General features: G+C 40.0%; 1 protein-coding gene across 2 annotated transcripts in view; it reads left to right on the top strand.

Annotated features, from left to right (window-relative positions):
- Nucleotides 1–16,132, top strand: part of LOC308084356 (mannosyl-oligosaccharide 1,2-alpha-mannosidase IA) — a 223,778-nt gene that overhangs the window by 96,624 nt on the left and 111,022 nt on the right. For both annotated transcript variants that reach the window (XM_080426971.1, XM_080426972.1), the window contains exon 2: nt 11,433–11,529. In XM_080426971.1, the coding sequence (XP_080283097.1) occupies nt 11,433–11,529 (97 nt within the window). The remainder of the gene's footprint in view (nt 1–11,432; nt 11,530–16,132) is intronic.

Raw genomic sequence — 16,132 nt, 5'->3', positions numbered from 1 at the left:
TCTGCTATTAAGAAATACAGAATTAACACATAACTAGGCAAGCGCATACAGTCATACTAAAGTAAAACAGATTAAAAAATAGTTTGTATTTAGTTTAGGCTTGGGCGGTATCAAGGTGTTACAGTGTAATGGTGTATTTAGGAATCTCAAAGGTATGATTTTCAATACCGTCAAAAATACAGAAATCTCCTTGCTGATCAATTAAGCTGGTGTCAGTTCAGACAAAGGATGGAGGACCACACATGTAATCACGGGTGATTAAACTAACATTAACAACTAAACGAATAAACTAATATGATGCAAAAGCAACATGACCAACGCAAACATTACCAACAGAAATGGCCAGCTCTCTTGAATAGACACCAGTGATCAGTGGAATCAGGTATGTGTCATCCTTCCTGGAGGCCTGTCCCCGACTAAGGATTTGTTTAGTCGAATCTAATTGGCGACTAATTGCCAATAGTCGACTGGCAGTCGACTAAAAATAAATTTAAAAAAAACATTTTTTTTCTTTGGGGCCAAAATACATTTTATTTCAAAGGGCCAAGTCTACACAGTTTGTTTTGTGTCTCCAGCAGAGTTTCTAGTGTCTCTATCTCTCTCTGGAAGAGGTTGCACATGAACTCTGCAGCCGCACTGAGGCGCTCCAACACACACAATAAATACAAAGACGAGGAATAAGAAGAATAAAGTGGAAGTTACGTGTGGTTGCAGGTGTAGACTTGGCCAAAAAACTATTAAAAAAATTTTTGGCCCTTAAAAAAAAATACAAATAATAATAATAATAATAATAATGACTAGATTCGACTAAGAGACACGCAGTCGACTCGGACCCCCCGCGACTAACCAGTCGACTAGTCGACTTAGTCGAGGTCAGGCCTAGCCCGGACGCATGTTCGACAGTCTGACCTCACCTCTTACATAGGGTTCGGAAATATGTTCTGAGAATCTGCTCTGATTTCAGAAAGCTCTTTTGTATAGCGCTCTGATATCACTTTATTTACGAACGTTCAGTGTAGATGCTCATTAAAGCAGCACTACATGTATGTAACTTTGTTTTTAATGAATAACATGTCATTTTGTCTAATCTGTATGGTAGAGTATGTTAATTAAATATAACTTATACAATTAGGGTGGATGTATTTCGTCTCCCTGCTTTTCTATTTCTATCGAGACATTTAGATCGTGTCAAAGGTCATGTCTCACCTAGACACAGGATCTGACACGGTCAAGAGCCAATTTATCCCCTGAGCAGGCAGGCAGGCTCTATTGGCTAAAAATGTCAGCACTTGCGCAGGAAACCGGGTTCAAATCCAGGGTAGAAGAGGAAAGTTACAAGCTGCTTTTAACTGACGTTGCCCTTTTCATCTTTTAAAATTAATTCAAATTCACGTTAATTCATGCGTAAACATTATTATTACCAGTTTTGTTACACATATAGATGTGTGTTGTAGCGTACCAAACGAGCTGCGACCATTCGGAACGGATCAGTGTCCGTGTGGTCATCACACTAGATTTGGAAACCGTGAAAATATTGCCACATATATAACTTTATCTGGAGTTTATTTCTTTGAATTACAAAAGCAGTTTATTAGCCACATGATTTTATTCAACTCCCAGTCTGTCACCGCACATCATCTCCGTTCAGCCCACTGACAGCCCACTGTCGGTATCCGTCAAGGCAATAAGTGTCTTCAGGATCTTCCAGCAAGACGTGCAGAATCTATGGAAGACGGCGCTTATTTACTATTGATTTATAATTTTTCTATGGGCCATGATGAGTATATAAATCCAGCATGACTTGTCTAATTACTGTAGGCTCTAAATTAGACACACTGTAGGCTAGATTGTTATATACCCCGGTGATAAGTGAGGAAGTTATGAATGTACAGTATGAAAAAAAAGATACCTAATTTAGTTAGGCTAATTTAGATATTTAAATTTAAACAGACAAATACCAATATTAATTACAGCAGGGCCAGAATCACACTATTACACCAAATCATAATGATTCACTAAGAACTTAGAAAGACAATACAATTAGTCCCAAGGCTATAGCTCAAAATCTGGTGTCTAAACCAGTAGTATTTAGCACAAATTATGCACAGCCCAATTAGCAGCTGGGTGATAGTATTATGTCTGAATATCAAGGTTTGCTGACTCCCAATTACTGGTAGTGTAATTATTACCACGTAAGCTTTTTTTTAATTTCAAAGTGTATATACAGTAATTGCAACATTCATGTTGTGTAGCGGATTTTGAATTGCTTTCTTGTTGTACTATTGACCACATTTGACAGTGAGCTATGCTCTCCAAATCACAAGCCACGGGCCCGTATTTCGAAAAGGTCGCCATTTAAAACTATTAGGAAATTAATTTGATCAATCATGTCTGCACGATCCTGTTTTCCCCTTCCTGACTCCAACATAATAGCCTCTTTAATACTTAATGATTAAAATCGTGTTTGAGATTGATTCCGGGCAGCTATTATTTCCATGCATGAATGATCTGTAGCTCGTACGCTGTGGCCTCTCCTTTCTCTGTCATCATGGCCCTTGTTTTTGGGGGCTTGCTTGTAATCGACAGCAGTGTGTGGTGCTGACTCAGGATGAGACCGCAGCAGTGGCCTTGCGGGACCTGCAAGATTCCACCGCCGCTCGCCATAAATGTGTTTTTAACAGGCAGGGAATGGCTCCGTTCTGCAGGTTTGGCACTGGAGGTAATGTAGAAGTAAGAGGTGTGGGTGTGAGAGAGCTAAGGTGGGAGGTTCAGGCGAGAAGGGGAAAGAAAGACTTTAGGGTAGCTGATTCTGTGTTTTCTCTGCCAAAGGTCCCCTCGGCTTCAGGTGATGACACAGCACCTCGTTAACGCGGTGGTGTCTCAGGGCTGCCATGCTGAGGTGCTGGGGTGATTCATTACACACGATCCACGCTAGCCTCCTCAGATTAAACGGCGGCGGCTCACCCGTGGCACCAAACATAACAATTGCATTGCAAGGTGTGGAGGGGAAGGAAGTTGCCCTCAAGCAGATTGAGGTGCGACTCTGGATGGGAATATTTCTATACGACTTCTCCTTATGTGGTGTGAAATGGTCCAGGATGTTTTGGTGAAAGGGGGTATTGTGGTTTTGTATTTGAGGTATTGTGCCGTAGTCATTGTGGTTCAGACTGGGTTTTATTGATAACTCTGGAAGAGAGACACCGAGACAGTGCTCCACTGAGAGGGTGGGATTTCACAAAATGAGACGGGAAGCACATAGCTAATGTGAAGCAGATGAAGTGATATACACCGTACACATTTACAGTGCATATCACTTAAATACCATCAGCTTCTCAATTTGAGAGAGGCAAGCATCCATCAGTGACTGAATTAATGATGTTGAGAAGGATACTGTAGCGAAGATGTTTTCTGCAAATTAATACAAGAGTGTAACTCACACATAGGGCATTGCCATTGTATAGGGCGTAAACATTGTCTGTTTAGGACATCGTTCAGTGTAATTAAAGCAAGTGGCTATTAAACAGCTGCTCCATGCAGCTGTGGAGATTGCTGTGCTTGTAGAAAGAGTGGATGTATGACCATATTCCTCACATTGGAATTTTATGTATGTTGTAGGCTGTCAGTTGTGTACATCATTAGATGAGTTTGTTTTATTCATTATTTGTATCGGCCTTTCTTTAACCCATTAAGACCGGGAACGCATCTGTGCAACCACTTTAAACCATTATTTTCTACTTTGGCTATTCAAAAATAGCAGATCTACAAGCTCATAGCCCGGCACCGAGTGCCGTGCGATGAGCTTGTAGATCTGCAAAAAAAAATTAAATCGTGAAAATTTGTGCAAATCTTTGAATATATATATTTTTTAAGCGAACATTTTTAACTCAAATCTATGCTTCTGGGGGGGGGGGTCCCTGGAACAACATATTTTGAGATGGGGGCCAAACACGTATCATTTTGTGGGTCCTTGATATGAAAAGGTTTGAGAACCATTGATATATAGCAACATACGTTTTTAAGACATTTGTAGAATCCCCAGAAGCAAATATTTGAGTTACAAATGTTTGCTTTAAAATATATACATTTTCAAAGATTTGCACATATTTTCATTTTTTTCCAAAAAATAGCAGATCTACAAGCTCATAGCGCGGCACTCGTCCCGCGCTATGAGCTTGTAGATCTGCTATTTTTGAATAGCCAAAGAAATCTAAAAAATTACACACAGATGCGTTCCCGGCCTTAATGGGTTAAACAAGGATGTGTGTGACTGTCGGCGTCCCTGTGCAACCTCTGCACGACCTCTTGGCTAGTCTGACTGTTTGACTGTCTACGTTCCTGTACGGCCCCATGCTATTGATACACCCTGTGCTCCACCACCGTTTGTCTGGCTGACTGTCTCTGAAGGTCTGCAGCTTCTGGTGTTTCTCTCCTCTGAGAGCCCTTTGTTCTCATTCTGCATCTATTTCTCTGATTGTGCCATCAGCGCACACGCACATGCACAGACTGACAGACCCTCTTATAGACGGCTATAGCCTCCTACAGAGCCATGCTGTAAAAATATAGCTGTGCCTGCATGGCTATTTATGATTTTTTTGTCAAAGTTGTGGTTGAATTTTAATGCATTTTAAGGCACAGATTGATTTTGAAAGTCTAGCTGAATCTAGACAAGATTGATTAAATTCAACATTGACTCAAGTCTTCAGGGAAGGTCGGCAATATTTTTAATAGCTTTGGACAAAATGTAAACAAATGTCTACAAATATGTACAACGTTTGGCAGAAGCTGTGAATAAATAATGTGTATTGACGCCGGTACGGTCCTTTTACTGTAAGTGCAGTGCCATTAAAACCGGCAACTGAATTAGAAAAGTGTGTCTCAGTACTTCCTTTCTGGACTTTCTGGATCTACAAAACCTAGTGTTGATGGAAATGGGGTACGAGAGGAATACTGTGCCCTTTTATCACACTCCGCATATTCACTCTATGCAGACTGGTACGGCTGTGTCAATTTTCACTCTCCCACAGACAATGCAATCTTTTCTTTTGTTCGTTTTCATTTTTTTCCCCTGAAAGCTTAGCTTTTTATTAAAGAAACATGCATTGATCCAAGGGTGCAGAACCTCCTTCCTTTATAATACATACAGCATGTCTCAAGTCATACAACCAGAGAACAAGGAGCCCTACTGTGCAGTAAGTGGGATATATGCTGTAATTAGAGTAGTTGTCCAGGGGAAAGGCCACTGAGTCCTAGCCCAGCTTGTGATAGCATGTTTACTAGTATGAACCAGCTTAGACCTGATCTACTCCGGAGGTCTTTGTACATGAAGCTCAGTGTTGCTCGTTCACTTTTCAAGTCCGCTATTTTGCCTCAAATGATCAACTGCTTTCCTGTTTAGTGTGGCTGTAATCTGTTTCTTTTCATATTCCAGTGGAGATATTTTCAGTAAATCCGTGTAAGTGATATTTTTGCATCTCCAAATCGGATTATGTTTAGACTGTGGTATACAGCAACATGTAGCCTGTAGTATTATATATTAGAGTAGCTGAACAGAGTTGCTTTCATAAAGAGACCTATAATTCTATTCTGTAAGTGCCAAGACCTATAATTTGTCTCCATTTGGACCATTTTAGATCACTTCTTGAGGCCATAACCCATAATGCCCTGCTTCCTTTGTCCTGTATCATTGCTTCTTGGTTTGGGTTTTGTTTTGTACAATGGGCTGGAAGACGGCTTGATTATGATTGGCTCATCTCCATAATCATTCTGCAGTGGATGGATGTTAGCCTCTGCAGCATACATTTAAACCATTAAAAATAGACCTCAACAAGCTCTCCTCTAATTCTACTTTGAATTATGGAAAAACAGCCCTTTAATTCTTGTGTGTGTGCGTGGGGGGTTGGCAACAACACCAGCCGATATGTCTTTTGAGAAAGAGCTACAGTATAGAGCAACGTAATACAGTACAGGGAAAAGAAACGTGAATAAAATACAATATGCAAGTATAACCAATGTAGCCTGTGAAGAAGCAACAGCAGCATTAAGGATAAAGACAAACATGACGCACACATTATTGAGTCATTTAATTTATTTTATTACAACAGCAAAGTTGACAGTTATTTAATACTGTTTTGAACACAAACACATCCATCCAATAGGTGCAAGGTCCGTTGATGTACCAACTAAAAACATAAAAGCTTGATTGATTTGAATCCAAACCCTGTTTCATTTGGTCAGTGAAAAATAATAAAAATCTAAGCTTAGTGATTTAGCTTAAGGATTTTAAGCTTTCAATAACGGAAGTGACCAAGCACTTTTTTTTGTCACCCTCCATGTTCTCTCCGTATTACACCATTTTGTAGTTTTCCCTGAAAGCCTGGATTTGAGACCATGTCGGGTGTTTAGGGAATAAGATGGACCAGCACTGAGATAATGATACTCTGTCCTGCTCATCTCTTATGGGCGTATTTAAGTGTCTCATCGAATCCCCTGCTGATCAATAGGCTTTTTATCACTGCTCCTTTTGTGAGACAGACCAACGTTTCTACGGCCGGTCTTTATTTTGTCCAGGATGTTATTTTGAGCCGATGCGATGTTGAAAAGCTTGCACCCATGCTTTCCGTTAGCCGTCATACAGTACAGTCGTCAGACATACCATGTTTGCAGTGATATTTCACCTCTTAATGCAGGGGTGGGCAACTTTGATGATGGAGAGGGCCACTATATTTCCACGCTCACTCCAGAGGGCCACATTGCACATACTGTCGGGTAGACACTTCTTATCTCCGTATTTTAACTTTTTTCGTAAATTAATGCCGTACTGCGCCATTCTATGTCACACAAAAGTAGCTAAAATAGCCGATCTACAAGCCCAAAACGTGTCGCAGTGCGACGCGTTTTGGGCTTGTAGATCTGCTATTTTTTCTATTTTTTTATTGAAATCCTGAAAAGTAACATTTTTATTTAATTTCAAATGCATTTAGTTATACTTATGTTAAATGTATGAACTTAAATACAAATACATTGGACATAAAAAAGTCAATAGAATTTTAACACTAGTCATTGAGCTACTAATATAGACTGAAGTAATTAATGCGGGTCATGTTTGCATGTTTGGAATTGTAACAGCTGAAATCAATTATATATCAGTATTCTGATATTAACCTGCGGGCCACATTAAGTGAAGGTGGGGGCCTCATGTGGCCGCCGGGCCGCCAGTTGCCCATGTATGTCTTATTGGATTTAATGATGTGCAACATAATCACTCTTGCAGATGCTCCTGTCACGGTTTCTTAAGTGGGTGTTGTCATGCTACACACCACATAGATTGACCATGGCTTGGCATGACTTTTGACCTCAGGCTTTGCCTTGGGATTGGCGGGTTGTATCCCTGGTCAGTTCCTGATTAATTCTAAATCACCTGCTGTGATGTACTATTGATCTGTTTGCCCAACAACCAGCCAATTAGTGAAGCAACGAGTGGTACATGTCTGATCACACTGGAACCTGTGTGTCTGCTTGATGTGTCCCCGGATACGCTTCATGCGTTTGGCCTTTTTAACCCATTTAGACCGGGAGAGAATCTGTGTCATTTTTAGATTTCTTTGGCTATTCAAAAATAGCTCATAGCGCGTCACCGAGTGCCGCGCTATGAGCTTGTAGATCTGCACATTTTTTTTAATCTTGAACATTTGTGCGAATCTTTGAATATATATATATTTTTAAAGCGTTTTTTTTTTTACTTAAATCTTTGCTTCTGGGGGTCCCTGGAACAACAAATTTTGAGATGGGGGTCGGCGGTCAAATACATATCATTTTGGGGGCCCTTCACATGAAAAAGTTTGAGAACCACTGATATAGAAACATACGTTTATTTTTTAAACTGTAGGATTTAGAAGACATTTGTAGAATCCCCAGAAGCAAAGATTTGAGTTACAAATATTTGCCTTAAGAATATATATATTGAGCTTGTATATCTGCTATTTTTGAATAGACAAAATAAATCTAAAAATGACACAGATTCTTTCCCGGGCTAAATTGGTTAAAAGGCTGCCGTGGAGGGCTTCAAGGCTTGCCTGTAGCCTGTGGTCATTGATCAGTGCTGTAGTGTGTTATGTTTGCATGTCGGGATGATGATGGGGTTGTTATGCCGGCGATCCAGGAGCTGTGCGACCTCGGCCCTCCCACACTTTGACCCTCGCACTGAGCACACATAATACACTGTAGGCTGTGAAGAAAAAAGTACTCGCATTTTTTACTTAAGTAAAAGTAGCAATACCACAATATAAAAATACTCTGTTACAAGTAAAAATTTACTTAAAGTACCAAAAGTAAAAGTACTAAAATGTTTGAAAATAGCAGATCTACAAGCTCACAACGCGTCGCACCGCGACGCGTTGTGAGCTTGTAGATCGGCTTTTTTCGAATAGCCAATGTATAAAATAGGGCTGAAGTGGTTAATGTATGTTTTATAATATAATAATTTATATCTGCAAAGTAACTAGTAACTCAAGTTTTCAAATGATTGCAGTGGAGTAAAGGTACAATATTTTCCTCTGAGATGTAGTGGAGTAGAAGTAAAAGTACTGAAAATTGGAAATACTATACTACAAAAACATTACTTGAGTACATGTACTTAGTTACTTTACACCACTGACCACAAATAGATCATGTTTTCATGGAAAATTATCCCAGCGTGAAGCTATTGAGCGATTAGTGGAGAGCTGACGTGCATACTGGTCAGGGCTGTGGGCTTGATTTTGGTTACAGCTGGAAGGCATTTGATTTGCATGCAGTAAAACAGAATTTGTTGTGCGGTGATTCTCTAAGCTGAAAGGCGTGAATATCTAAATAGCCAAAATCTTCTGAAAGCTTAAGAGATAGCATCTGGAAGGTTAGAGTTATGCCATTGTGATTCATACTGCCATTATCCATTTTCTATGCCTAATAGCCATGCTGTCTGTGCATACCATCTGCCTTTGTTTTCTAGTTTTCCTCGCTTTATTTGATGCTGGTAATAAACTATTGCTGTTCTGGCATGTTTTAGATCCATGCTATATGATATTTTGTGTTGCACAATGCCCTTCATTCCGTCTAAATACTTAATACTTTTGGTCTGTTTCTTTTCAAGTCCCTAGAGAGCCCAAGTACGCTACACTATAGCTCAGGCAAGGAATGGATAGGGTTTCAAATTAAACTTGAGACGTTTGAAATCAGAAGGTGTTCATTCTGTGGGAAAAGAACATTGCACTCCAATATTGTCTGATGTACGCTCAGGCTTCATCCATACTGACACTGTGGCCGTTTCTGTTCTTTCAACACTACCTTGAGAGAACGATTACCTCATGAAAGTATTCGCAACATCAATATCCTTGCTGCTATTCCCCATACTCATGCTTTGTGCTTATTTTTCCTCTCTCTGTCTGTGAGCACTCCTGCATAAATTGCCACCGATTATTTGTAAGTGGGAATTGAAAGAGAAGCTTTTGAAACTCTGATTTGATGGCACTCTGGAAATTAAAAAAACAGCATGAAGAAAATATGAAAAAGCCTTATTGGTTACTTTCAACCAATACATTTGTTATTTTCCTTTACGTATTTGAGTGATAGAAGTTGCCAATTGCTAGGAATGAAGTAATTGAAAACCGAATAATTACAATTATTATTATAATTGACCGCAACCATGGATTAATCACAGTCATAAAATGCCCAGGAACAACGTCCACATACTTTTCCATTGCCTCTTTAATATAGGTTGGGGCTGTGACAAATCATAGGATTAACTGACTCAATAGTGTTCACTTATTATACAGTAGTGTAGGCTACAGTTTCTCTGCTTTCAGTTTTCTGACCTCTATTTATGCTCACCTGCAAGGCCTTTGGGATCACAGCCAGTGTCATCCGTCTGATATGGAGAATGTGGGTTTGCCTGTACTGTACTGTACATGTACTGTAGATGTTTCAGGTGTGTTTTATTCTAGAGGATATTCTGCTACAGCCTTGTCAGAGATATAATGTTATGTACTGTATGTTGGCTAAGAGTCCCAGACTCCTCTGAACCCCTGGGAGTCTCATACAGTATCGATTACAGAAAGGACATTGTAAAACTCCAGTATCAGTATAGAGGAGCTAAACTAAATAATTTCCTCCATGTCAGTTTATCCCATGACAGGTTTGACTGCATCGGGATGGTTCATCCATAGTACTTTCATAGTACTTTCATAGTACTTCATAGTACTTTCATAGTACTTTCATAGTACTTTCATAGTACTTCATAGTACTTTCATAGTACTTCATAGTACTTTGGAAAATCTAAATTAAAGGCCAACTGTGTTGTATAATTGATACAAGCTTATTTTGCTCAAATAAACAAACAGCTAAGGGAGAGTTGTATACATTAACGTAATTATTGATTTGTATATTGTTCTTGATTCATTTATTTTATGTTTTTCTTTTCTGCCTTTATTGGATATTACAGTGAAGAGTGACAGGAAACAGGGAGAGAGAGACAGGGAGTGACACGTAGCAAAGGCTGTCGGGCTCGGGAATCGAACCCACGACTCGCAGCATTACTAGGCCATCGGCGCCCCTATTTTGATTTTCATAACAAAACATACAAACCACACTCAGCAACTGTTTTATACCAGCTTTCAAGTAGACCACTGACATTTTTGATGCATTGCGAATTCATTGCAGTTGTTTTGTTACAAACCAAGCATCAGTGAGCATTAAGCCTTCATAAGATGTACAGTATGCCCTTTATGAAATGAATGGGTATATGAAGTAATACTGTATTATGTTGCATAACCACATCACCCTACAACAGTGAAAACAAACATTGGCAAGCATTGGATTGAATGTAATTTCTTTCTGTGACATTTGCCTGGAATTCACTAATTTATTTGATTAATATCAACCAACTTCCCCCATATTCAACTAAGCTAATTATAAGTGTGTGTTGCTACAGGCAGTGATGCATTGATCAATTATGTCCCTTCTAGCTGAAATTATAAAATTCCCTTTTTTTCCTCATTCATAATTTCCCCCATGTCGCTCTCCCTTTTACTGCGGCAAACACTATTCTTCTCTCTTCACTTTATCCATCTCACATCAGGGAGAGGTGGAGGGAATCGATTTCAGAAGGCTTTTCCTTCCTCAGATGCTTCATAATCTATTTATCTTGCGTTTCATCCTGTGACATCATTCAAAACTTTAATTTAGCAGGGGCTAGCTGCAGGGAGAAGTGTCAATCCCATTGTTTAGCAATGTGGTTTATGTGTGATAATTGCATGCTCGTCCTTAATCCAGTCTTGATCAATAAACCATCACTGACATTGCCCAGGGCCACTCCGGTTTAATTACGTCTCGGTCCGGAGGCAGGTTGTTTTGCTATCAGCCTTGATGACCGGTGTGTCTGCCCTCTGTTTGTGTTGCAGATGATGAAGTTTGCCTGGGACAACTACAAGCTCTATGCCTGGGGCAAGAACGAGCTGCGGCCTTTGACTAGGAATGGACATATTGGCAACATGTTTGGTGAGTGGCAGCACCTGACCAGGGGCATCAAAAGACAACACAGAGATGTGTTTCTTTTCATTTGAACCGTTTGGTATACAGTATGTGAAATGTGATTTCTTGAGAGGTCTTATGCACAAAAGGGTTCGAACTCCTGCACTTTAAAATGGAACCAAAAGGCCCATATTCATTAAAGTTACAAAACCGAACACTTCAAGAAACTTCAATAATGCATTGAAAAGATATTCTTCATTAACATAATAATAATACATCAGACTTATATAGCGCTTTACTTAGTACCCAAAGTCGCTTTACAAAACAGCCTAAAAACAGTATGTAATTAACAGTTTAATAAGCTATGTAGCTATATAGCAACGGTTGTGTTGGGCTTTTTGGGGTATTTTGTGATTGTTTTGGTATTTCGGGGGCAATCTCTTTGGTACACCAACATTCATGTGGTGAAACACTGTCAAATGTTTTAAAGATCGCTTCGACAAGAGAGACCAGTAACATGCGCACATGTACATGCGTGCACAGTTAAAGCCCACATCTGATTAACAACAACACTCACACACACCGCACACAGAGAGACAGAGGGAGGGAGAGGGACACATTTATACTTAACTGCGTTAGACAGTCTAAGTATTATTATTGGGGCGTGCCTCAATTGTGCCTCGATTGTTGCTCCACTGAGTGCCCTTTTGAGTTATGGAGTGTCACACAGTTAGTTTTGAATAGAATTTGTGAAATTATATGTACAGTACAGTATAATCATCGTTGCCAGGCTGTCACAAAAAGGTTGCAGAAGTCACACCTGTAGGCGTCTCAGCTAACATGTCACTATATCTCCTCTTTTCTCATCCAACCCACCACTGTCTGGTGGGAGGCATAATTGGTGGCATACCCAGAAGGTTCCTCAGGTCTCTTACAAAGACCCGTATGAGTCAGTTCTCATGCTGCCGAGCTCCAGAGAAATCCCTTGATAAATCTTTTAATAAAAGGCGGATCAGCTCTTAATGAGGGTTGGATGGGCGCTGTCTGGCACACCTGAGTTCTTTCTCTATCGCATCTTTGGGGAATGAGGATTATTGAGTCGGTGATGCAAGACCTCTCAGATATATTTGATCGCCTTGCTTCTTTCAACACCTGCAATATGGCAGCATTGCTCTTAATAGGTCCCAGTTTGGATTATATATAGATATTTTCTGAAGGGGTCTCTCCACAAACCATATGCTACATCTCACATGCCACCACAATACAGCTGGTATTATATTCAATACATTCGTAAGAACGGACTGGCCATATTTGATTCACCACCTGATTTTACTTTCAAAAGTCTTGATTAGAACTTGATTAACCTATACTTCCTTTATTTTAAAGGACCATATTTTGTAGCTCTTCAATATCAATCAGATTTTTGTGTGTTGGATATATCTTGAAACAGATAGTTCTCGTCCTTGATTATGATTGGTTGGGCCGTGCTCAAAGCCATTGTAAAATGATTCACTGAGTAGGCTAAGCATGGATGACAAATGGATAGGATAGAGAGGAAGATAAAAAGAAACATGCTGAAATGAATGAGAGAGAAATTGAAGAGCTGTTAAAGTCAAGAAACAAAGCTGGGTCTGTTAAACAGACTATATATGGTCCATTTGCTGTTTACAGACCTGGTGGGTGTGCTGAGAATACTCAGATAAATGTTAACAATCGCCCCAATCTGTAAGCATGCTTTCCACTGCATCTGTGCGTTGCTGCGTCTGTGTGTTGCCTGGCAACCATTCTGCTAAATGAAGCTGAAATACATTGCTTGGCCAAAGAATGATTATGTGTTATCAATAAATTATAGCATTTGTTGTTGCTGTGCATTTATTTTATGAAAGGTACAGTATATGTACTAGGTTTACTCTGAGTTTAGAACAGCTAAGGGGGTTATAGACACTTCTAGGGCTTAGTGCTTTATATTGGAACACTCTTCAAACCATTGCTTCTAGAAAGAAAGAATGGCGTTATCGGGGCAAAAGGTTGTTCCGAGTGGTCTGGTCTAATCCACAGTTTCATTCAGCCTGTCGTCATCTTTAATCCCTGCAGCACAGCCACACCGCTGTTCAGTGCACCTTAACGCGTTGAAATCTACGACAAAATCGACTAATCTGTCCTTGACAGCGTTGCTGAGAAATAGCTTGTTCTTCAAGCATGGGGGAAGTGGGAATGACTTTCTCCAACCTAATCCCATAACCAAATTAATTTCCATTCCGTGTGAATCTGGTATATGGCGTTCCTCCTTGCCACAATGCTGTGTTTACTACACAGCATAACAGCAGCATAGCATCTGCGAGGGAGAGGGAGACACACACACACACACACACACACACACACACACACACCACACACACACACACACACACACACACACACACACACACACACACACACACACACACACACACACACACACACACACACACACACACACACCCACACCCACCCCCACACCCCCCCACACACACACACACACACACACACACACACACACACACACACACACAGACAGAAAGTGAGAGAGAATGTGAGCAGGCATCATGTCGGTGAGTAACCGTCATACTGTGAAGTGTGGTGGAGGAAGCCAGGTATGAAATTGGATGTGTTGTGTTCTTTAATTTAATCCCATGAGTAAACAGAGATGTGGTGAGATTGGATCCACGGTTAGCCTACTTGTCAGAAGCATGTCAATATGCTGCGATTCAATGGAACGTCCCTTCTGCAACACACACACAGAGAGGCACAACGTCACAATGACGGGGAAGCATCTGGCACCGTTTCTCTCCCCTCTCTCCCTTGTTTCCCGCTATACTCTCTCATGCTCTCTCTCCCCCTCTCCATCCCACTCTGTTATAAGCCTTCTTTTTCTTTCATCGTCTTTCTCTATTTTTACTCTAATCCATGTCTTCCCTGCTTTCCCTTGTTATGATCTACACTGTAATATACTGAGTATTAACTGGACCTGAGGATCACAATTGAGCGTCACAAAGTAGAATTGATGCTCATGATTTTGCAGTGTACAGTGTGGCTGAAAATAGCACTTCTCTCAATTAAAGAGGACACTGACACACTTCTCTCTCTCTGTTTTCCTTTACTGTATGTTATCTGAAATGCCCCTTAACTGATGAAAACTGCGGAGTATGTCTTTTTCTTCAACGCTCCTCACTCTTTTTCATATGTTTCATATGAGGTTTTTGAAATGCAAATAATAATCTTCATAATTGGACATGTGGTATGGATTTAGTAAGGTAGCAAAAAATCTGCTGCACTTTCAGTAAATTTGCACTTGTTTATTTGGCAAAAATTACATTAGAAAAAGCCTTCATAAGAGCGTCACCCATTATAATTTGTTTAGACTTGTAAACCTTAGATTTCTGTGACATTAGTGGTATAATTTCAGAAAAGGACATTGCCATGCCACCCTCGCCAATCCATAAACAAACTCCATAGTTGGTTATTTTCTTTTCCATTGGTTGATTATGGATTACTGTATAACATACAGTATTATGTGATTTAAATGTTTTTTTTTTTTTTTTTTTTTACTGTCCAGTACTGTCCTGTCAAGAGCCTTTATTAGTAGGGTTGTGTTGGGATAGTGGCCACTTCCATTCAGAGTAGGGCTGATTGACTGATCCACCCTATCATGTTGCCACAGCCTGCTGCTAAAAAGCCAAATGATCTAATAATCTGCCACTTAAAACAGCTGCAAAAGAAAGTTTATTTCTTTTTTGTAGTCAAAAGGCAATGTCAGTGGAAGGAAGATAAAAAAGAAAGAGAGCAAGGGATATTCTGTAGTGTAATGAGACACATCATAACAAGCATTAGATGCCTGTCTTTGAGAGAAAGTAATAGATGTTAGCAACATGTTCTCTGTTCTTGGATAGCATCTTTCTCTCCTTGGATTTTCTTTGGTACTTCTCCCCTGTTTCTTTCTGCTTCACATCTCCTTCCTTTATTCTCTGACTGACTGACTTTGTTGACAGTTCTCTGAAAAGCTTGATTTAAGTTCACAGGAGAGGTTCTCGTGCCATCGAAGGCTATTACAGATGGAGACAAATGACAGACAGGCAAGTCAGTTTGGGTGGCAGAAGAGTAATTACCGTGTCTCTCTCTGGAAGAGAAGGTGGGTAGCCTGAAGTAGCCTAAAGGATGGTTTTGGAGCAAGAAGAACTAAGGCAAGTTTGAACCAAAGTTTGCCCTGGCTTTATGATGGGGAGCTTTAATTGACCATATCTGCCAGTTTCCAGCATATTTCTGAGCAAGCCTGATTGCAGTGATGTTTAGTTTAGTTTGATTTCGAATGATGAAGACAAGTTAAGAGTGCAGAAAAATGGGATCCTAACCCTACCTACACTCTCTGCATAGCTGAGTGAAGATATTAATGCTGGCAGACTAAATGTAAACACACGCTTAGGCAATGCAAAACTACCATCCATCCATGTTCATCTGCACATCCAGAGTCCAAATGGTAGAGTATCGGCCACGCTACCCGATATATATTATGCAGACGCTGTTCAAATTAAATATTATGAAATAAAGAAGACTGTTTCTCAGTTATCACAGTGTTTATTTGTCAATGAATACA

Source organism: Gymnoscopelus braueri (assembly GCF_963280865.1).
Source record: "Gymnoscopelus braueri genome assembly, chromosome: 4".
Lineage (NCBI taxonomy): Eukaryota > Metazoa > Chordata > Actinopteri > Myctophiformes > Myctophidae > Gymnoscopelus > Gymnoscopelus braueri.
This window is presented reverse-complemented; position numbering and strand designations above follow the sequence as displayed.